Source organism: Camellia sinensis, chromosome 5 (assembly GCF_055761805.1).
Source record: "Camellia sinensis isolate YWXY chromosome 5, ASM5576180v1, whole genome shotgun sequence".
NCBI lineage: Eukaryota > Viridiplantae > Streptophyta > Magnoliopsida > Ericales > Theaceae > Camellia > Camellia sinensis.
Genome location: NC_138965.1, coordinates 192,836,289 through 192,860,102, shown reverse-complemented (window position 1 = coordinate 192,860,102; position 23,814 = coordinate 192,836,289). Strand labels below are relative to the sequence as shown.

The 23,814-nt window shown below is 38.7% G+C and overlaps 1 protein-coding gene across 4 annotated transcripts; it reads left to right on the top strand.

Annotated features, from left to right (window-relative positions):
* The first annotated feature begins 12,018 nt into the window (after positions 1 to 12,018).
* On the top strand, positions 12,019 to 21,741 carry LOC114288601 (SUPPRESSOR OF GAMMA RESPONSE 1). Of its 4 annotated transcripts, none has more exons than XM_082870963.1 (6): positions 12,019 to 12,315; positions 16,817 to 16,958; positions 19,463 to 19,649; positions 19,801 to 20,240; positions 20,864 to 21,241; positions 21,361 to 21,741. In XM_082870963.1, the coding sequence occupies exons 1-6, from the start codon at positions 12,308 to 12,310 to the stop codon at positions 21,415 to 21,417; spliced, it is 1,212 nt and encodes a 403-aa protein (XP_082727089.1). In that variant the 5' UTR covers positions 12,019 to 12,307; the 3' UTR covers positions 21,418 to 21,741. The 4 variants fall into 4 exon arrangements, with proteins under 4 accessions (XP_082727089.1, XP_028087923.2, XP_028087922.2 ...); XM_028232122.2 differs by having other exon boundaries at positions 20,858 to 21,241; XM_028232121.2 differs by having other exon boundaries at positions 19,738 to 20,240.
* Positions 21,742 to 23,814: the final 2,073 nt, after the last annotated feature.

Below are 23,814 nucleotides of genomic sequence, written 5' to 3'. Positions count from 1 at the left end.
GAGGCAAGGCTCGCGGCCAAGACTCTGAACTCTCTGAACGAGAACGATATGCAACATCACCAAGCGCTCAATCGGTGATGTCTGAGTCTTAAGGTTGGTCAAAAATGGGGTATCTACAGTTGGACAAACAACAAGTGATTGCAGTCGTTACAGAGGCTGTGGATGACATTTTCACCACTCAAGTTGAGGGCAGTTTGAATCAAGGGGCAAGCCGGGAGAAAGGCCGTTTGTACCAAGAATGTTCCTTTCAGCTCTAAACCCTTTCTCGGAAGAGATTAGCAAACCCAGTCAGCGCCTACCAATCCCTTTGCTGGTGCATCCAGCAAAACTCCACAAACCTCAAAACACCCACCTCGAGGCCAGAGAGTGTTCGTACCACTGTACATGTCTCTATCAACGGCCTTGAGGGTCCTGATTAGAGAGGGGGATCTGAAACCCCTGGAGCTGCGACTACTGCCAGATAAACTTCCTTCCTTCCATGATCCGGCCAAGTACTGTGCCTTTCATCAGCAAGTCGGCCATGTCACTGATAGTTGTTTCCATCTTCGCCACGAAATACAAGATCTGATTGACAATAAGGTCATCGTCGCACCAACTCAGTAAAGTCTATCGTCATTGGATCAGGGAACCTGGGGGATAATGTGATGTGATCGGGGGATGAACCACCTGCGGGCGGCGCTCAATTTACTTTAGATGTGGCGTATGGCACGCACAGTTTTGAGCAATGTGCGAACACTAGTTTTTGTACTTTCTGACTTGGGTATTGGGTCAGTTTTGTTATTTTGTATATGGTCAGTCTTTTTGTACTGAGTCGGTCAGGTCTGTCTTGTTGTATCGAGTTAGTCCTGTTGCATTGGAGTTGGGTGATTCCGGGGGTGTTACCTCGGACATCACTACCTTGTTTTGTGTTTGTCTTTTTGCTTTCTTTTGAGTCTGTTTCTGTCATGGAGCCAGTTACACCAACAGTTATGAATGAAACAACAGTGGTTTTTCATGCTTTTGTGCTTGCTTCTTCCTTGTGCCAGTTGTGCCAGAAAGTTGAATGGAACGACAGTGCATTTCACCTGTTTTTTTGTGCTTTTAAGTCATTGCGTTGACCTAAGTTTTTCAAAGCTATTTTTGAACATTGTGATGAAAACGAAGAGGAAGGAATTCCTCGGGATTTGCAAAAACTTGATCAATTGAGAGAAAGAAAGGCATGCTATGCCCTTAATGATCGAGATCATGTTTGTTAATATGAGTACTGAGAAGGATCCTAACCTGATCCAGATTGGTTCTACACTGTCTTCCGCACGAGCGATTAGTCGCTTTCTTAAAAGATTTCAAAAAAATATTTTGCGCAATCCTGCGAAGACCTGTGTGGAATCGCTCTTGAGATTATGCAGCTTAGGATCGCTCTCAGCCTCGAGACTCGACCCCCTTTTGCTTTCAAACCTTGAACCTTAACTCAGAATGTTCAACGGTCAACCGCAATGTGAGGCCTGTGTGGCCAGATTCAAAGCAGCCCTCGACCTAGGGGCAGAAAAATGTCAGATGTGCTCGAAGAGTCGAAGATGGATCATCTTACAAATCAATGAAGACTGGCAAGAATGCCAAATCCCAGAAGGGAGGAAAGAAGAAAGTTGTGCTGAAGGACAACTGAGTTCCTATCCACAACACTAGGGGCAATTTCAGCCCCATTGGATGGACTCTTACATCATCGACGAACAATAGCCATTCTCCTGGATTCAGATGACTTCAGGATCTCAAAACCATTTGACATGGACAAAGCTTCACTTTTACCCTTGAGAGGCTCGCTGGGCCGAAAACCCAGAAGGGCGACCCAGGCAAAAGTTAGAGCAAAGAAAAAAATGCAAAAAAAAAAGAAAAAAAAATGCAAAGAATGAAAAAAAAGAAAAGAAGAAAAAAAAAAGAAAAAAATAAATGAAAAGAATTGAAAAGAAAAGAAGAACAAAGCTCGCATGGTTGAAAACCCAAAAAGGGCGGCCTTGGCAAAAGTTAGAGCGCAAAATGAGAGGTTAATACCCGAGTGTACCTTACCCCGAACTACGTAAGGCTTGATTCCCATCTTTGGGATACGTAGGCAACTTCATTCTGAAGTCTAGCCGTAAAACACTTCAAATTGGATTGTGTCTAATGTGATGGTTTTAGTCATCTTTGTCTTTTCTGTATCGAGAGTTTGGTTGTGATCGTCACTCTGAAGACTGATTACGATGCGCTGCGGTGCCATTCAAACAAGAGGCAACTTTCCGTTGCCATACAATGTGCTGAGGTGCTATTCAGACTAGGGGCAACTTTCAATTGCCATGCAGTGCCGTTCAAACGAGGGGCAATTTTCCATTACCTCCGATCCGAGGTTGCACATCTCGAGAGTAAGTTCTGCGCTCGTTGAGCATAGACTGCTTGCAAAAATGATTTTTGAAAATTTTTACTGAGGTTGACTATTTCCTTGAAAATTATTTCATTTTCCAAAACTGGACCATTTTCTTAGACCCAAAAAGGAAAAATTTTCAGTGCTCATACCCTGATTTGCATGATTTTCAAATCAAAAGTAAACGAGTGTGTTAATCTAACTCTCGTATTGGTCAAAACTGTTTTAGTGGAAAACCAAAACCAAAAAAAAAATGGTCAAAATGATGAACTATGGGCAAAATTGAGTCAGGCTTCCTGTCTTTCCCCCGTTGTCAATGCATTTGCTAGAAAGGGCACCATACTTGCCGGAAAGGGCACCGTATTCGCCCGAAGAGGGCACCACTGAAGATAATCACAAAAGGGCCAAAAAGCTCTCACATCCTCTAAGCAACAAGGTATCAAACCAAGTGCGAAGCACGAATTGGAATGGATCAGGATATTCCACTCCCTCATTTGGATAGATCTGATCACGTCCAAACTTCCCAGCAAAGCATCGTCAACCGATGTCAGCTGCAGATTTGCTACCTGCCCAGTTGTAGCGCAGCCCTTCTCTGGGAGAAACTCACTATTGTGAACAAGAAGAAGAATCTAGCGGAATGCTAGGGGCAAGAGCCCACAACTTTCTGTTTATCCATCAACCACCCAGGGGAGGGATTTAAAATGAGAGATTGAAGAATAGAAAGATGTGGGCTGAGAGAAAAAGTGAGGAAAAGGGCTTTTCAGAAAAACAGAGCCTGAGGGCCAAGTGATATGAGAATCACAAATGAGAAAGGGTGGGAAACAATACCTGAAGAAATAGGCTCCCTATGCACGTCTGAGTGTCGTGTCTTTTGTTTTGTCTCGATTATTGTTTTGAGTCGTTTCGAGTGTTTCTTGATGTGTTTAGGTTATTTACCTTTTGTTTTTCTTTGTCGAGTCGTTGTGTAATGTGTTCAGTCATAGGCTCAATACCCAGTCAAAAACTTTTTCTCATTTCTCAAATTCAAAAAAAAAAAAAATGAATCGTTTTATGCTCAGAGTGCTGTGCCATTCTCTACATTTGTGCAAAACAGAATTTGTTCTTTCATAAAGCCGCAGGGTTCAACCCAGGTCATGTGAAAATAGTAAAACAAGGACCTATCTGAAGCTATGTGGGTTCCAGACTGCAAAGCAAAAGAAAAAAAAGGAAAATTTGGAGCATCTTAGTGTGTTTCAGTTTCGGCAAATTCCGAGACTGCATTCCAGGTGCACCTTCTCAGACCTCGCCATTTCTCTGGAGTATGAGTGTATCTTGACCCCAAGTGTAAGTCTGCTTCAAGTCAGAATGGCAATTAAAGCAGCAGCAGATGTTATCTCTCGCCAATATGAACAGGGTGTGCCTTTTTTGAGATGAGTATGTTACAAAGTCCTCCGAGAGATAAATCAGAGGCACCAGAGTATATGTTTTATGTCCCTCTATTGCATAGAATGTGCACTTTCATATACACTTATGTTACATGCGGGCCGCGCATCGTTATGATTCATGCATAGAATATGCTTGTTTTCAATTTTTGCATAGAATATGTTTTGTCTGTCTCATGCATAGAATATGCTTTCAATATTGCATGGAACGTGCTTTCAAAAGTTGCATAGAGTATGCTTGCTTCATATATAGAAAGTGCCCCTATATTTGCATAGAAAATGCTCGTATCTTTTGCATAGAAAATGCACTCTTCCATACTTGCATAGAAAATGCACCTCATTTGCATAGAACATGCATTCACTCACACTGTCTTGTGCACTTACACTTTGTATCTTATTTTCACTGTCTTGTGCATCTTGTGGTAGTGTTTCACTCGCGCTCTCTTGCGCATCGCACTGTTTTGTGCAGTTTAATCACTCGCACTATTTAGCGTATCGCACTGTCTTGTGTATTTCAAATCACTCGCGTTGTTTAGCGTGTCACACTGTTTAGTGCATTTCAAAATCACTTGCCCTGTTTAGCGTATCGCACTGTCTTGTGCATTTCAAATCACTCGCGCTGTTTAGCGTGTCGCACTGTCTTGTGCATTTCGAATCACTCGCGCTGTTTAGCGTATCGCACTATCTTGTGCATTTCAAATCACTCGTGCTTTCTTGCGCATCGCACTGTGTTGTGCATTTCATTACATGCTCTCTCTCATCTTGCATAGAAAATGCTTGTAGCACTTGTCAGTGCATTGCATCGCACTGTTTTGTGCAGCTTACTTGTATTTTGCATGCATTTTATCGCGCTTTCTTGCGCACCTAACCTATACTTGTTAGTACATTGCATCGCACTGTTTCATGCATTTTCTTAGCACTGTTTTGTGCATTCACTCTTCACTCGCACTTTCTTGTGCACTTTTTGGTCTAGGAGACCTTAAATCCTCTAAAGGTGCAATTCCTTTGGTGTTTGTCGTGCCCGAACGACTTCCGGTGGTCTGGTATGGCCACCTGCCTGTGTTTGCGGTGAGTTCCTAGGAGACTAACTAAGACGGTGGAAACTAGAGTTCGAATGGCTCATGCCTAGAACACAAAGGTTCAGGATTTTCGAGACTAAAGTCTGGTTTAAATACCCAGGGGTATATCCTCGGCTTGAAATCTGTATGGCAGCCCCATAGATTGAGATAGCATCTGTATGCACCTCAATTCTGGATACTGATCCAACCTAGTCCGTCACCCTGTTGGAGAATAGGGAAAGCTGCGGCCACAGCCAGGAAGAAAAGTAGTACCTGCAGTTTAACCAAGAAGAAGGGGAAGGTCCCCAGCAGCATGAGGTAGGTCATGGCCAATTGCCTCTGTAAGGTACCTTCGCTTTCTAGCTATTACATTGCATTTTTTTACATTACATTGCATGGCATAAATCCCCAATTATCAAACCGGCTTTGCGTAGCGTATAAGTCCAATTTTCAAACCGGCTTCGCGTAGCGTATAAGTCCAATTTTCAAACCGGCTTCGCGTAGCGTGTAAGTCTAACTATCAAAGTCTTCCTGCATATCATTTGCATCCTGCCCCTGAACTACGTTGGTTTGATTCCTTGCAAAGGGATACGTAGGCAGCCTGCGGGCACAACCATTTATTTATCGGTACTTTGTTTGTTTGTCCAAGTCTTCGGCCTTGTAAAAAATGAGTCATCTCTGGGCTTTGACATTCACTCGCGTCACTTCTTGACTTCCGAGTTCTGTCAAAGAGGGGCAACTGTAGACACCCCATTTTTTACCGCCCTTAAGACTTGGGCACCATTGATGGTTTACTTGGTAGAGAAAGGTGTGCAGGGGAAAAGTTCGATTTCTTCGGCAAGGAGAGAGACAAATCTCAACTTCACACCCCATTTTGGACCAAAGCTATTTTGGATGGTTTTTAGACCTTAAAACCCTCTCTTTCAAAATATTTTTGAAATAAAGTTTCTACAATGTTCCGAGGCTCACATTTTGTCAAATGATGCGCTTTTCGATAAATTGAGCAAGGACAAAGTGGAAATGAATGAAAGAGAGATGAAATCTTTGAAAAATATTTCAAAACACCTTGTTCGGGGGTTTGGAGTTGAAGAAAAGAGGAGAAGAGAGAAGAAACCTAGCTGAGGAAGAAGTTGGGTATGAACCGCTAAGAGAGAGTCGAGCAGTCCTCGCTAAATCAGGCCTATCTGTCTATGTACTTGGAGTTAAGATATGAGGCCACCACCATTCGAAAGGAGACTTCCAGGGCTTCATTTTGCACTCAAGAATCTCCTAAAGCCGTGTCCGGATGGGGGAGATATGATTGGTTGAAATTGGGCATCATTTTGGTTGGACCGAAACTGAGCAACCTTCACTTAAAGAGGGATATCTCTAAGCACACATGGAATTTCGAGGTGAGGCTTCCAAATTTGGAAAGAAGACTTCTGAGGCTACAATTTAGGCTCAAGAATGACCTGAAAAGGAGTCCAGATAAAGGAATTAGGCTTGCTTTAAGTCAGGGACCAGGACTGATTTTTTCCATCGGCCTTTATGGAAGTCCACCGGCCACAATTGGACCTCACCGGCCATAGGTCGGCCAAAAGTGAACCTTATTGGCCACAAATGATGGCCGGTCGGCACTAAAGATGGCCGGTCGGCCAAAAGTGTCCAAAACTCAGATTTTTGACAGATATTTCTCCTCCAGTTGTTGCCAGGTAGCTCCAGCTGTCCCCAGCTCAGATATTTCCGACCTTGAGTGTTGCTTTTGCTATATATGATGATATATCTCCCATTTTCCAAAAGAGAACTTCCTAAGCAAGTTTTGGAGCTTCTTACTCTAAAGGTCCTCTCTCTCTAGAAATTTCAGACCTAAAAACCTCTGCCTCTCTCTCTAGAGCCTCTTTCCATTACCCTTTTGTGCATAGAAGTCCATAGAGGTAGAGAAATACTTCTTGTTTGCATATACATCCTACATCAAAGTTAACCCCCATTGGGCTGAGGTTCTTGGAGGATCATTTTGAGCTTCAAGAGCTGGTCTTAGCTTAGATTTTGGGCTGGTTTTGCAGCTGTGCATCAAGGGTAACATCTCTCTCCCTTTTAGCTTGTTTTTGCATACTAGCTTTGCCATAAGTTTTTGAACTACTTTGAGGCTATTTTTGGGGTGGTGTTGAACTATAAAAACCTTTGTTTTTCCTCTGTTTTTCAGTCCTAAAAGTCTTGGTTTGTGCCTTGGTTGGCTAGGGGGTTGTCCTCCCTTTTGCTCTTTGGCTTGTAAAACCTTTTGAGCCAACTTCCTAAGCTTTTGAAACCAAATTTTCGTGGCCTTTTAACCACTGAAATCCAGAGGATTTTCAGTGGTAAAAACCCTATTTTGAAGGCCCAAATGGGTGGGGGTTGTCCCCCCTTTTCTTGTCTTGTTTACTTGTGCTGATGGCCCTCCAAAAGGGCATGTATTTCTACTTCTTGGAGGCTTTGTTTAGCCTCATTTTTGTGACTTTCCAGACCTGCCATAAATCTGTTTTGGGCTATCTTGCTCATCTCTTGTATGCTTATTGCACTTGTAGTGTAAATTCCCTTTGCTAGCCTTGTTAGCCTACCAAAGTAGCATGTATGCCTAGCTTTGTTTGGCTTCATTTCAGAGGTTATTCGGTGTTTATTTAGCATGTTTTACCTCTGTCCCATGTTGGTTTAGACACACCTTGCATGTCTTGCATACATGTCTTATAATGCCATCATTTTGCCTTAACATGTACTTAGCATGTAGACTACCATGCTTGCTTGTTTTGGCCAAGCTTTGTGAAGCTTTTAGGCTTGTTTTGCCATGCTTAAGGTCTGATGTAGGTTGTCTTAGCCATGCTTGCCATGCCTCATATAGCCCCTTTGCATTTTAGCTTGTTGACTTTAAGTGTATGAACCATGAGCATGCATTACTTGCATCATTTTTAGTGGTTTAGCACCACTTATCATGTCATTTCAGTCCACTTAACATGCTCGCATGCTTGCATTTAATGCTCCTTTGATGCTTTAAGAGGTTGTGTTGTACACTTCATGTTTAAGCACTTGTGCATGCCTCCATGTGTAGATCATTTAGATGCCATCTAAGTGGTTTTTGGGGCTTGCCTTAACATGATTTGGGACTGATTTGATTCATTTTGATCATTTGCTTCATATGTCACATGATCAAGATTTAAGCCCTTTGGCTTGTCTTGGATTTTGGGTTTTATTTGCATGCCATGTCTATCTTGTTTACTTGGTTTGGCACCATTCTTAACATGATTTTCAATGCTTAATGTGCATGCTATATGTCCGTGTTTGCATCCTCTTAAGTGTGCATGAGAGTTGCTCTTTAATGCCTAAGTGTTGGTCCTGGTGTGCATGCATGCTTGCATGTTATTTGGTCATCATTCTCTTAGCATTTGGCCACTGTTTTGGGCCTAGTATAAGGCTGTCCAAATCAGTTTAAGACCACCTCTTGCATGTTGATGCATGCTCACCTTGTGTGTTGCTGTATACTTGTATCTTGTATGCTTGTTGATTAACATTGATGCCTTATACCTTGCATGCTTGCTTGCTTGCATAGGTTGCATGCCTAATATGCATCATGCATTGCTAGTGCCTATGCTCATGTTGCATAGTTAGTCCACACATTTAGGTTGCATTGCATTGGCATGCATGCCTTGCCTCTTGATCAAGTGATAGAGGTTGGGCCTCTTTGTTTGATTATGTGCATTGCATTTCATTTGATATCAAAGTGCATACTTGGTTTCTTGGGCCATCACGCATTGAAATGCGCGATTGGTGGTCCGAGAATCGAGAACCATGTCCCTTTGAGTCATAAACATGATAGGGGATGTGTTGGTGCACACATTTGCTTGAAATGCATTGCCATGCCCTGTTTTGTCCTCTACTGCTGTCGAAACAGGATCCTGCAAGAAGCTTTGGCCGGCCGACCATCTATACTGTCAACCGACTAAATATGGATGGCCGAGAGCCTAACAAATGGTCGATGACCATCTTGCTATGGCCGGTGATGATTTATCTTAGCCGGTGGTAATCCACAATGTCCAGAGAGTGTTCCCTTGAGAATTGTGCCATTTTCAGAGGGGAAAAAAAGTGGAAACAGAGGCAACTTGTGCATGGTGGTGGGTTTCCGAGCGGAACCGAGCGCGCATGCATTGGGCCCTCTTCCCGAGGCTACTTTTACTGTCTTATTAGATTAGTTAATTTGCTTAACTAGTTTATTTGTCTGTAATAATCAATTAGCTTGTAGGTTAATTAATTGTATTATTCTTTTGGTTCCTCCGAGCGAGGGCGAACTTGTAATAAGTGTGGGTGTGTGTGTGCATGTTCATGTTTTCCAATCCCCACTTCTTTCTCCCTTTTACTTACCTGCTTTGATGGTTAGTATTATGACATATTTGATTTAACATACTTTATGCTATGCATGCGTGCATCATTCATCAGTATTGTATGCATCGGGCTCAGCGCATCATGCTAACTGTATAAATATTTCAAATCTAACTTGAATACGTACATCAAATGGTTGCATTTCACATGTCATCCTAGGATTAGCCGAGCCTATCCTAATTGCATTCTGTATGCGTCGCATTAGGCACTTAACATGAATTAGGATCATGCATATGATTACTAACTAGTTCATTGTTTTGGCACGGAGTACTAGGTGAGCATTTATGCTTTAGCATCTCGCATGAGTATGAATATTAACATGACAGCATGCTTATCATGAGGCTACTTGCTTATATGATATAACTGCTTGAGTGCCTGTGGATGGAGGTTGAATTACCTAAATTGGAATAATGCACTAAAACTATGAGTTTTAAGCCCACTAGATAGTGGCAAAACCATCTTTTCTAAAGCCCACTTGAGGATGGCAAAATCTGCATTTTAGCCTACTCGCGAGTAACAAATCATTTTCAAAACAAACATGCAATATTTCATTCCAATTTAGGCGATTTGGTTTATACTTGTTTGCTGTGCGCATAACGTAGTAATTCTAGGCTAATAACCGGAATAGGAACACATAATGCTTTCAAAACAAGATATCACGGTTAGTAGAGGCCGATCTTTGATCGGGCGAGAGGGGGTGCTCATAGCTGACCTTCCCTAATTGTACCCAAGTTCCCGAGCCGAGGCAACTTTGGTGATGACAGACACGTGGCCTTTGGCACCGAGTCAGGTTTCCTAAATTTCTCAAAATAAAATATTTAGGTGGCGACTCTGTATCTGGCAAAGCAGTCCATGTTTGGCACTTCTTTTCTAAAAATCTGTTTTTTCTCAAAACGATTTGCCGGATTTGGACTCTTTGGTTCAGATTAAGAACCGTGACAATTCGAGAGTCTGAACTGTAGTGAGCCCAATTTGAACAGAACGGGACTCATCCTCCCGGGGCACTCGGGGACGTCTACAACAAGTAGTCTACTTAAATAACAGAAGCAATAGCATACAATATATCTAAGATGCACATGGATCTGTTCACTAGCAAACACAAATATATTAATGTACTCAAAATGATGAATCAGTGCAAGAAGGCATAAAAATAGTTTTATGTGCATGCAAAGAAGCAAAATCATGAACCGACAATTAACCTATAGAATATGGAACAATGGCCTATTCATATAAATTACTTGAATCTCTAAACATGCAAATTTATATTTTGTATCATTGAAACAGTAAGTAATTTCGCAACAGTTCCTAGCAACATTATACAAAGCTAGTTTAATTGTCTATATAAATCTATTCGATCAATTTCATAGAAAATATATAGAAATTTGTTTTAAGCTTGTTATCCAAATTGTGAAATTAAATAAATAGATTTATGAAAAAAGAATCAAAATTATATACCAAGAATATATGCTGATAATTACAACTAAATTATAACAAAAATGCACAATACAATAAAATGGTAAAGAAATTAAACCGAAGCTTGCACGGTAACAGTTTCCTTAAAATAGATTTTGCCGCCTCACGTGTCGAGTGCTTGAGGAATCCCGACGTCTGTCTTCCAGGATACGACGGTAAAAAGCCAGCTACGGCAGAAGTACTTTTTGTCTAGCTTAGCGAACAAAAAATTGTGACAACACTCTCTCACTGTAGGAACTTTCTGACAAACTGACTTGTAAAATGGAAGCAAAAAATTTTATATTGAGATTTGACAGGAGGGTCTCAATTTATACATGTATAGGGGAGAGAAGAAGAGCCTCCAACTTTTAAGGTTGGTCATTAAAACACCATTAACCAGCATGCATAGCCCCTTTTCAAAAAGTTGAAAAGTTTGGATACCCAAAGGATTTACACCTCTTAGTTAAGAAAAATGATTTAAATATCCTTTAAAATCTCATTTATGAATCTAACATCATGAGACAATTTTTTGACAATTTCTTATTCAAATCTCAATGGTTATTGGCCCATTTGGACCCAATACAATAGATGGTTGAGACCCACTTTAATATTTAATTAAAGTCGCTACATTTTAATATTAAATTAAAGTAAAAAAAAAAATATTTTTTCCAACACGTATTTGAACTAGATGAGGAATTTGTCATAAACTTCATACGTGTATTTGCAATTTATTTATTTTATTTTATTTTTGGGTCAATTTTTATTTATTTATTTATTTTGGATGGCCCAGTAATAAAGTTTGGAGCAGGTGAGGTGACAAAGGAATGGAATATCTCAATATTTATGGCCTGTTTGGTAATTATTTTTAGTTTATATATATAAAAATTTTAAAAATTATCATAAAAACTTGTTTGATAATTTTTTTAGTTTATAAATGGTTGTCTTAATTTATAAATTTGAGAAAAAAATGTAAACTCAAAAAATGAGTTTACATTAATTTTTAAATAGAAATTTAAAAATTTGACTAATAATTTTTTATTTTAATTAAAAAAATTTCAATTAATGATTTTTTTTCAATTATTTTTTTCCCAATTAATTTTTTTAATTAATTTTTTTTCAATTATAATGTATATGATCTCATTGTCATAAATAATAAAAAATAAATATAAATATTTTAGACATGAACAAATATATTTTTTAATTTATATTTTAAAAATATTTTATTCAAACCAAACACATTTATAATTTATATTTTTTTCAAAATAAATAAAAACTAATTTATAAAATTTTTAAAAACATAAACTAAAAAGTAAGCTTACTTAACGCTACCTTAGCCACTCATCAGGAACATGCTAGCCCATCAGCATTGGATGACACGGTCGGGACCCATATTCAACATAACCAACCACTGTGCGAACTCTTCTACCACCGTGACCAGACCACCACCTGGTCGTGGTCCTGAACAGAGTCAACTTTGTCTCTGTTTTTATTTATGTTTATCATCCTTTTATTTGTTTGGTTGGCCGTCGTCGACGACAGTGACACGGTTTCCAGATTCAAAACCCATAAAAAGAAGTGAAATAATTGATGGTTTTTTGATTCTCTGATCGTATCACTCTGCCATGGCTGGGTGAGCACGCCTCTCTCTCTCTCTCTCTCTCTCTCTATATATATATATATATATGTATGCGTAAATCCTGCTAAAAGCAATTGTAAAGAACCCTTTTTGTTGATATCTAATCTGTACTCAGTAATGGGTTAAGCGTTCTGATAGTGTAGGAGAAAGTATTTAGTTGGTTGTGTTTTGGGGTTTTATGATTAGGTGTTGTAACCCCAAATCAATGCAAAAGTGACCCTTTTTGTTTAATATGGTAGATCAGATGGTTGCTGGGTTCAAATCCAACTTCAAAGTTTTTTTTGATTTTGGATAAGGTTTTTTCTGTATGTGTTTGTTGATATTGGGATTTTCATCATGATGATTTTATTGGTTGTGATCTTATAGTTGATGGCTTACATTAGATGGTTAGGTTTACTTCATTAAATGATTTAAGGATGCTTAAATTCTTGTTTTTTAGTGCATCAGAGCCGGTAGTAGACTGGGGAGGGGAATCTTGCCAGTAACAATGGCCAATTGGGCTAGCCCTGACTTGTTAATGATGCTTGGACTTTATTGTTTATATGAACAAAAATTGGGCATTTTGTTTGAGCTATAGGAGATTTAATAGCCCTTGTAAGGATGTGCCTCAGTAGCATGTCATTCACGGCCTTTTCTTTTCTTTTTGGTCCAAAGTACTCCCTCTTCCTTCAGGCAAATGGTAAGAATTGAACTTGAACCTCTAACACCTCCTCTCTTTTTCACATTAGATGTCATGCCAGCACTTAACCATTCTGCCACAAGGGTTTGGCTTACAATAGTGCATTCCATTGCTGGTGTTGATCTATGTTCTATGGACTCTTCAAAATAAATCAAATACTTGTGTTGGCTTACAATAGTTTGACCTTTCAAGGCCTTCAGATGCTTGCCTAACTGATCTTTAGATCACTTTCTAAGTCAAGGTTTAACTAGGATTTCATTTTGTTTTTTGCTTGGCATATGTCTATGAGACTATGATATATGGTTAACAAATATTGTTAGTGACTACATATTATTCCATTTTCTTTAATACCTAAAATGCCAACTCGATAGTAAGTGTTGGTTTTGATTGTAGAATCTGATGTATACATTTGATAAACTAACACTTCTCTACTTCTATACATGAAAGCTTATATTTTATTGAGAACATTAGAATCTTCATATTCTTGTTGTTATGATCTAGTGTAATTTTTCAGAGAAAGACTGGACCTTGAATCAAACTTAATAACAAATAAAATAATGCGAAGAATCATATTATGATTTACGATTAAGGCCTCAACTTTTCATTGTTATGCTTTTGTTAATGCAGTTGGTTTTTAGCCATTGTATCTCTATGCTCCTACCTCCTTGTATTTGCAAGTCGTATTGAAGAATCCAATCTTGAAACTGTTTTGCAGATAATTGTTAAATTTGATGTATAGAGAAATAGAGAGAATTGTATTATTGATTGATATTTGTTGTGTTTACAATGAGTCCTATATATAGAAGATTAAAAGAGGTAGGTATGTAGTAGGTGGAGTAGTAGGTGGAGTAGGTGAAGTGGGTGGAGTAGGTGTAGTGGTAGGTTTTGGTACATTTTAACAGCCCCCCGCAAACTCAAGGGGGATAGGAACTAACCAACTTGAGTTTGGAGAGACTAACAAAACAAGAAAATAATCTGAAAAATAAAAAATGGATAGGAGACACTGTATGGTCGTGTCAGACCGTTGTAGAAGACTGTATGTTTATGGCAGACTGATGTAGAAGACACTGGCTCATGTCGGACCGATGTAGAAGACAGTTTATGGGGTCATGTCGGACCGTTGTAGCAGACAATGTTGTGACAGTTGTTGTGACAGTTTACGGAGTCTTGCTGGACCCTTGTAGAAACTAACCAGAATCAATGTCGGGACAGTTTATAGAGTCTTGTCGGACCCATGAAGGAGCTAACCGGAATCAATGTCGGGACAGTTTACAGAGTCTTGTCGGACCCATGAAAAGTCGCACCCTCAAAAGGTGTGCCCAATCTATCAAAAGGCGTGCCATCAAAAGGCGTGCCTAATCCATAAAAAGACGTGCCATCAAAAGGCGAGCCCAAGTCATAAAAAGATGTGCCGGACATGATGGCGAGGCGCGTCACCACATTGGCTTGCGCGCCCGTTTTGTCGTCTGGCGTCAAGTGGCGCGCGATGCGCGTGTCTGCCTCTTCGTCAGGGTTTTTATAAACTGAGGCGGAGGCTGTGCTTGGAAGCATAACAAACTAGTTGAAACCTCTTCGTTGAGAGAGAAACTCTGTAATACTCTGTAACACTCTGTTGTCCAGAAAATGGTCTCGTCGTCCCGTAGTCTACTCACTCTCTTTCCCGACCTCAACGAGTCCACAAGAGAAATAACTGGTGCGGTGGCCCTGGAACCTCAACCAAGTGCCGCGGGGTTTGCTCCGTTGAACTTTCCGATGCGGTCTGTGGAGCAAAAAATGGCGGTGCAAACTGATATTGAGGCCAATCAGTATACTTTGAAGTCATGTGTGGAGACCATGACTACGGTCACAAACTTGTCGCACCGGCTGCAGAGTAGGACAAATGAGGTGCAGCATTTAAACGCCCAACTGGCTCTGCTCCAACGCATGTATAAGGATGCGCGAGCAGAGATAAGTGTGCTGAAAGCAGAAAATAAGGAGCTGAAGCGGAAGGCCACCGTGATGTTCCGATTTGGAGGTCCGCCATATGCTGCAGTGGAGGAGTATGGGGGAGTGATCGTGCCCAGTGGAGTGGGAAACACGGAGGCAACACCGTCAAGGACCGCCCAGGACGGAGGCAAAAAGAAGAGACCGGCGGCAGAGTAGGTCGGTGGGTGGCCGTCTGCAGAAAAGAAAACAAATCTGTTGTTGTGGTGATGGTAATCTTGTGTGGTTTTTGTTTTTGTTTTTGTTGTTTTTTTTTTTTTTTTTTTTGTGGTTGTGGTGTAAAATGTGGATCGGGGTGAACCCCTGAGATGAATAAAATATGGTTTGTTGTGCAAATTGGTAAATGGTTTTGGTTTTTTTTTTTTTTTTTTTTTTTTTGTTTTTTGTTTTTTGTGGAATATAAAAAATAATAATAAGATAATGGAAAAATGGTGATGCTCACTAACGAGTGGTATAATAATGAAATATTGATGGAAAAAGAAAGATAGAAAAAATAAAATAAAATAAAAGTAGGGATAGGAGAAATATATTATAATAAAAAAATATATATATATATATATCTTAAAATAAAAGAAAAGTGTGAAATAAAAGAAGAGTGGTGTTTGGTCAGACATGGGGGTGATCAAAGAGAATAAAAAAATAGAGGGTGAGGAACATGAGGATATGGGATAAAAGACGAGAAAAAGTAAAAAATAAATAAAGAAAAGAAAAAGTAGATCGGCTTAGAATTCATTACTGAATTCAAAGAGAATAAAAAAATAAAGGGTTTGAAAGTGGAAAATAAAGAAAAGAAAAGAAAGGGGATCGTGTGGTGGAAGAAAAAGGAGTTGTCCTGTGTATTCCTCCTCTGGAAAGCATTTGTGAAGATGCAGTTGTTGTTGAGTGATAAAAAAAAAAAAAGCTGAATGGGGTTGGTGCGTGTGTCTTGATCCGCAGATGAATTAAAGATTCAGAACATAAATATATATAATGACGCACTGAGCCAAGGCCTGAGGATGGCTAATGACGCGAGTGAGGTACTCTTTTCGGACGCCCGGGAGGGCCAGAAGGCAGTGGTGGACGGGGAACTGGACTTCGCCGACGATGTGGAGTCGGTGGCGGAGGAGGAGATCGGAGTTCCGGTGGATGCTACCACCGAGGGAGTTCTCGATTGGTGACGAGATCTAGGGTTTGGTGGCCGTTAACAACGGTGATGTTGTCGGCGTGCCGCTTTTCACGGTGGTGTCTTGCTGCTGCGACACCACCTTGCTCGCTAAAAATGGCGCACGAGCTCTGCCAGTCGGTAGTCAACAGTGAGGGAGTGGTGTCGGCGGCGAACCTTGATGGAGTGGTGTTGGCAGCGAACAGTGAGGGAGTGAGAGAGAGTGCGAAAGCCACGAAGAAGATTCGTGGAAGGAAATGATGGAGCGAAGCTTCTCTTCTTGCAGAGGTACAGCTGTGGAAGGTATGTGTAGAAAATTTTTGCAGACTAGGTTGAGGTCCGGCGGGCAGCTAAGGTGAGGTTGCCGCCCGCCGGGGAAGTGAAAATATTAGGTTCTAAACCTGCTCTGATACCATGTTAAATTTGATGTATAGAGAAATAGAGAGAATTGTATTATTGATTGATATTTGTTGTGTTTACAATGAGTCCTATATATAGAAGATTAAAGGAGGTAGGTATGTAGTAGGTGGAGTAGTAGGTGGAGTAGTAGGTGGAGTAGGTGAAGTGGGTGGAGTAGGTGTAGTGGTAGGTTTTGGTACATTTTAACAATAATAAATGTTTACTTTTGTCATTTATATTATAAAGAAAAAATTTATGATTGTGACTGTAATTATTTTGTGTAAACTTTGCAGGCAATCATGGTTAGTTGACAGTAACAGAATTGCAACAAAAATCAGGAGTGCATCTGGCCTCGGTGATCCTGCAAGAGTCAACTGGAAGAGCAACCCATCCAGACCTTGCCCAAATTGCCAACACATTATTGACAATAGTGATGTATAATACCTCTTCTTTTATCCAATATAACTTTGAATTTCTGGGTTGTGATTGTGGGTGAAATTGGATATAGGTAAAATGATTATTTTCTATGTAATTTGAAAAATTATTTTTCCTATGACATTCTAAGGTTCATTTTCCTCTTTCTGACTTTCACTGCTAGCTGTTATACTGACAACTGGCATAAAACTTAAAAAGTCTAAAGTAAGTGTCAATACTACTGATTATTGACTAAATAGAGTGCCGCAGTGAACTGTCTTTAAGTATTACTGGGTTGTCCACTCAATTTGATTAGTTTTTGGTATATTTAGGAGTCTTACATTGTTGTTTTGTTGGGTCATTTTGGTTGGCTTTTGATAATCCATGTCTTAATGTTGCACAGCTCAAGTAGGTAAAGTTTTGTGTTCTCTCTCTCTCTCTCTCTGTCTCGCAATATGGGAAATCTCTTTCTGATAGTTTAGGTCAGCTACCTTTTGAAGCATTTGGGCACATGTTTTACCACTTCCATATTCACATATTCTATTCTTTTCTCTCTTTTTTTTAGGTACAAAAAATAAGCAAATAGCAAATTCCTGGTTTCAGAGTTTGTGACTTCTAATATGTAGCGGCAGTACTCATCAAAAATAAATAAATAATCAACTCAGTTTAACAAAGCCTTGATGGCTTTCAGCTTTTTCCATGATATAGACAATATTTATTGGTTTTCTTTCAATCGTGACCACAACCATGATGTTTGGGTGAAACATGAGTGTTATGTTCCCAAATTTAGACACCTGTGCATGGCTAAGAACCATAGAGAGCCAGCAAAGATGAAACTACTAATTGCATAATAAGTTCCTCAACATAAAGATGCACTCCTTTGTAAGTGTTCATATGACACTGTTGCTGTGTTGACAAGTATCTGATGCACATACTTTTAATAAGGAGATATAATCTACATATAACCTCAATAAATATTTGCAGGATCATAATTTTTTTCCCTTCAAAAATCAAGGAATATATTATAGGAAAAGACACATGTACTCTGGATTTTGAAATGCATATTTTACTAACTAGTAAATTTTCATGCACGATAAGATTTTTGTCAAGAGAATTCCTAAAGCATAAAATTTGTTAAATTATTGTCTACTTATGGAAAACAGTAAGAGTAGTCTGCTTCAAATCTGATCTGCCTATAAATCTTAATCAATATATGCTCGTATCATGCTCTAATTGCTCCACCTATGCATAATAACCAGATAAACTTTGGCTTATAAATATTTTCAGAGATGTTCAAAGATGTGCATAAGGTCATCAACAAATTCACAAGTGGAGCGAAGTATTTGAATCCTATGCATCATTGTTTGTTCCATCCTATTTCAATCCATGTTTCTGAAAACGGATATGAGCCGTAGCTCGAATCCAATGGCTCGAATTGGCTCAAAAGAGGGAGAGAAGAGAGGAGGAAGAAGCAGAGGAGAAAGAGGGAGAGAAGAGAGGAAGGAGAGAGGAGGAAGGAGAGAGGAGGAAGAACAGAGGAGAAAGAGGGAGAGAGGATCGTCGCTGCTCGCCTCGCCACCACCACCGCCACCGTCGTCGCCTCGCTGCCGCCGATCGTCGCAGCACCAACGATCGCCGGCTCTGCCTCGCCTCCGCCCCCCGGCCCCCGCTTCCAGCCCCAAATGTCGGGCCCCCTCCAGTCCCTCCTCCTCCTCCCCTCCTCCTCCCTCCCCTGCTTCTGGTTCTGCTTCACCTTCATCTCAAAAACGAGGCCGTTTTTGAATTCAAGCCATTTCAAGCCGCTCGGTTTCGAGCTACCTATCACTGCCGTTCTGAAAATATGCTTCCAAGTTATCGTTCCTTAGCTCAGCCATTTAAATTTAGCAAATTCCATTTGAATAAAACAAGTTTTCTTTCACATGGGTTTTGGTTTTCTACCAAATGGTGCATATTTGCATGTACCAAAGTGTTTCTTTAGAAATTTATACTGGAGTGGTGGCAGGGGAGCTGTACCTAGGTTTTTAAAGTGCTTATTGACCTGACCTGACCTGACCATAAGTCAGCTTGTTGGGATAATAATAACATGTGATGTTCCACGAGATGACAAGTAAAAAAATGACCCTGGATCTGATTTTTTTTTTGTGGCTGATGAGTTGATGCTGCATGTAATCGACCTGATATGAGAATTGCCGTGCTTCCAGTTTATATGCAGAGTCTTCAGACATTTGACCCAATATGAACAACTTCAGTGAAGTACATTTCTATTGAATTAGATTATTAAGCAAATAAATGGTCAATCTAAAAGGCTAAAACAGAGCAAGCTGAAGGGCAACATATTTGAGTTGGTTTGCTTTGCTTTGCTTTTTTGACACACTTTATGTCCTTGGATTGAGATATGTGTTGGGTCATATATTTTCTTGGTGACCTTTGGTTGCTCTTTAGATTTGTACTCTTCTATTCTATCTAGTTTTGCTTTAATTATCTTTATACCTAATTTTCTATGTTTATGTTCATCGTGTTTTCAGGTGACTCAAGAGTGGCCAGGATTACCCAAAGGTGTGAAATTCGATCCATCTGATCAAGAGATCATATGGCATTTACTTGCAAAAGCTGGTGTTGATAATATGAAACCCCATCCTTTTATTGATGAGTTCATTTTGACCGTGGATGAAGATGATGGAATTTGCTACACCCATCCTCAAAATTTGCCAGGTCAGTACAAGAATTTAGCATAACCTCTTCTTCTATGATCCTTATATAGCTCTAGGTATTTTCAAGTTCTAAATATAGAAGTTTATAGGTGTTAAGCAAGATGGAAGTGTTTCTCACTTCTTTCATAGAGCAATCAAGGCTTATAATACAGGAACTCGGAAGCGTCGAAAGATACACGGTGATGATTTTGGTGATGTTCGTTGGCATAAGACCGGTAGGACCAAACCTGTTATCTTGGACGGGGTTCAAACAGGTTGTAAGAAGATTATGGTGCTTTATGTGAGCCCAGTGAGGGGTGGGAAAGCGGAGAAAACCAATTGGGTGATGCATCAGTATCACTTTGGCACCGGAGAAGATGAAAAAGAGGGTGAGTATGTTATCTCCAAGGTTTTTTATCAGCAACAGCAAGTCGTCAAGCTGAATGAAATTTTTGAGCAAGATTTTCCCGAAGGAACTGACAGCATGATTGCAAAAGTGGATCCAGTCACTCCGCAATCTGCGATTCCTGAACCACCTCGTATTGACAGGAGATTTTCTGATGTGGACCCAATACAACAGCCCACTGTTACTTGCATCGAACCCAATGCGCAGGTAAAATGATCGTTTCATCACTGGCATCCTGGCCATACAATTTTTCTTTTCATTTTGCATTGAAAATATAATATCATATAATAAATCAATTTTGGTGTTTGACTCAGCAAACATTTTTTTCCTTGGGAAAATGTTTTGTTGCCAATCAAGTTTTCATAGGATGCCATTAAACTGTACTTTGGGATTGTTTGAGTATTAATGTGTTAATCTGTTTGTTGAGTTTTTAGGATCTGTTTTCTGAATAAATAAAAAAATAAATTCAAAAAAATTCAAAAACTAGTTTCATAAAAAATAAAAGTAAAAATAAAAAAACTCATTATTTTCATATGATTTTTTTCTTTTTTGGGGCGAAAATAATTTTCAAAAATTCCAAATTATCTTGTTTAGTGTTTATTTTTGTCAAACTGGTATACAATTCTTCAAAAAAAAAAAAAAAAATCAGGAAACAAGTTCTTAAAACTCAACCAAACACCTGAAATTTGGAATAAGGTGGTTGTGGAGAATATGTTTTCTTCTCTACTTATCAAAAGCAAGAAAAGTTTTATATGCATTTCGCATCAGTCCTGATATAGAAAATGAAACTGATACATGTGCTTTTCTGCCCGTCATCATTTAAGCTTCAGCATCATGAGATGTGGCACGTTGAAGATGAGGTGCAAGCTGCAAATGAAAAATCCGAGTGTCAAGACTCCCTAATGGTAGAAAACAATGATAATCAAAACGGGCACGACCCAAAATGGTGGGACAGCGAATCACAGAATCTGTTAGATTCACAGCAACTCGTGGAAGCGCTGTCTTTGTGTGATGAACTTCTCCGAAGCCAGTCCCCATATAGGGATGGAAATGAAAATGAAGAATTAAAGGGCAAGCCCTGCCTTTCTGACTATGCTCATTTAGGACCCGAGTTTTTGAAGAAGGATTTAGAAGCATGCCAAGATTTGGTCCTTGATCCGGCAAATATAGAACTTGATACGCCTCCTGATTTCCGGCTGAGCCAACTTGTATGTGCTTTTTGTCTTCTCTTCTCCTGTGTTTCTTTCTTACTCTGAACTCGTCATTTTTTCACTATATTGCTTTTGAGTTTTATTGATTGATAAACTTCTCATGTACTTTTTTATAGGAGTTTGGATCGCAAGAGAGCTTCCTTGCTTGGGGTGGGAGCAATGTGGTTGAATAAGCATGGTTCAAATGCTCATCACCACAATCGTGGACAAAAAAACGCTGCAACTTTTTTGTTTTGCTTTGTGAAGGCTTGGTTTAGTAAATTGTTCTCAGAGTGAGACTAAAACTCTTTCATGGTGATGTAATCTGATGCTTTTGAAATGGATTGATTGTCTCAGTTCATTCACTCCCTGGGAGAGATTTGAACAAAAGTGAGTTGTCTATCTGGTTTTGTAATCTTGAATGCAGCTTCAAGGCTGGCTGGCTCATTGTTGGCAAATTTCGAAAACATCTGTTACATTGTAAATCATCGTGACATTAATCAAACACTTTTGTTTCATGCTTTATTCTCTATGATGATAATGCCCTTTCTTCGCATGTCGATTTGAATCAGTTTTGAGAAAAAATTATCAACCAAACTAATGCTGGTAGATTGATAGTTTTCTAACCTGGTTTCCTGGTAGATTAATGGTTTTCTAGCCGCTCATCCTTGAAATTGACGAGTTGGTTGAACAATTTTACAGTTTCAAACCAGTGATTTGGGCAGGTTGAGTGAATACTAGCCTCTTCCCTATTCTCCCCGCTATCCCCACACACTTTCCGATGGAAGTTAACCTTTTTGGGACTTTATTTTTTTTCTTGTGTTCGAGTTTTATTTGGATTTGGCAGACAGAACAAAGCAAAATTGACGAAATTTATCATGTTCAGCCTTAGTTGTCCAAGCAACTTTAAAATGTTTGGTAGCGAGAGGCTAACAAACCATGGTTGGTTTGGTAAACCATAACTTAAAGAAACTTTGACTCCATTTTTTTTTTAAATAACACAAAATCACATTAAAATGGTAGAAAATCACATCCAAACATCTTTAAACACAAAAAAATTGTATAAAATATATTTATAATTATTATATATATGTTTGAACTATGTTTTATTTAACTTTTTTGAACTATGTTTTATTTAACTTGTTATTTTTTCTTTTGTATTCTTATAATGGAGATGTTAGGAGTTATGGAGGAAGGAAGAAAGTGAGAGGAGAGGACTGTAATTGGTGGAGGAGAAGGGGTGGCTATATCAAATTTTTGGAATCAAATTTCATTTTCACACAAACTAGGGGATATAATCTATGAAACCCTATATCAATTGTGTAGGAATTCATCAAGGAACCAAAAACAAAACTAAAGAGAAATAAATACAAAAAATAAAAAAGTAAAAACAATATGCAATTAAAAGTATGGCCTAAGCAATAATTGATTGTAAAATAACATTTGTGGACATTGACAATTGTGTTGTAGCCCATAACCCTGATGAACCCTCTTTTGTTGAAGTACATCTTGCCTTTGGTTTCAACTGTTTTCTATCCAAAGATGCTGTGGTCCTAGAGTTATGGATGTGGGCTATGAGTATGTACATCGTGCACTTGATGGGTTTATATTATTTAACATGAAAATGCAGAGTTTATATTATTTATTTTTGTATTTTTGCATAATTTGTATTAGTTTTGATCTATTTAGTATTACTGAAAGAGAAATTAATGTAATTATGTCAAAATTAAGACTTACTGTATTTTTTTTTGAATCTTAAGAGAGATCGATACAAAGCCTTTTAAATAAGATGAATGTACTTCATAAAAACGAACCTACATGTGATGTGAATAAATTTATTTTCATAATTTAGAATAAAAATAAAAAAATAAAAGCTCTCCAATATTATTACGGTACTGAAAGTATATATGTTGTAAAAAACAAAATTGAAAAAGAGACAGGAGTGGTGGGGTTGAAGATGAAGAAATGCACGTGGGAAGAAGGATAAGGCTGCCATTTTGATTGATCATCCCACCTTCTGTCTGCTCTCTTTCTTTTCAAGTTCTAGCAATCTTACAAAATCAGAAATTCTATTCAAAAATTTCATTGTGTAATTCTTGGGATTTTTTTTTCTTTTCGTTTTTAAAGATTTTTTTTTTAAATTTTTTAAACAAATTTAGATTTGTAGATTCAGTTAGACGAGCCGAACCAAAAAATTAAATAAGATTTAAAAAATTCCAAAAAAATAAGGAAAAAATAGTGAAATTTTTAACTTATTTTGACTTTTTTTTTTTATAGATTTTTTGAAAAGAATTTTACATTTTAAATTTGTTTACAACGGATCGAAAAAGTAAAAGAAATTAACATAATTTTTTTTAAAAATACAAAAATTAAAAAAATGAAAGATAGCTTGCATAGAAATTCCCAAACAAGATTTCATTTAAATCATACAAAACTCACAGTATAATAATTGAATCACCATTCTGAATAAATTTATGGGCAAAATTTCTAAATAATTGTCTTTTAGTGTTTAAGTTCACCACTTCACTTCACCACCATTTACATGGCCGACAACAGAATATAAATATTGGAGATTTCTAGCTCTGCAAACC

Coding starts and splice junctions, on each gene's coding strand:
- LOC114288601 (XM_028232120.2), top strand. Junction 19,650..19,737: donor CCATCCTCAAAATTTGCCAG/GTCAGTACAAGA, acceptor AGAAGTTTATAG/GTGTTAAGCAAGATGGAAGT. Junction 21,242..21,360: donor ATTTCCGGCTGAGCCAACTT/GTATGTGCTTTT, acceptor ACTTTTTTATAG/GAGTTTGGATCGCAAGAGAG.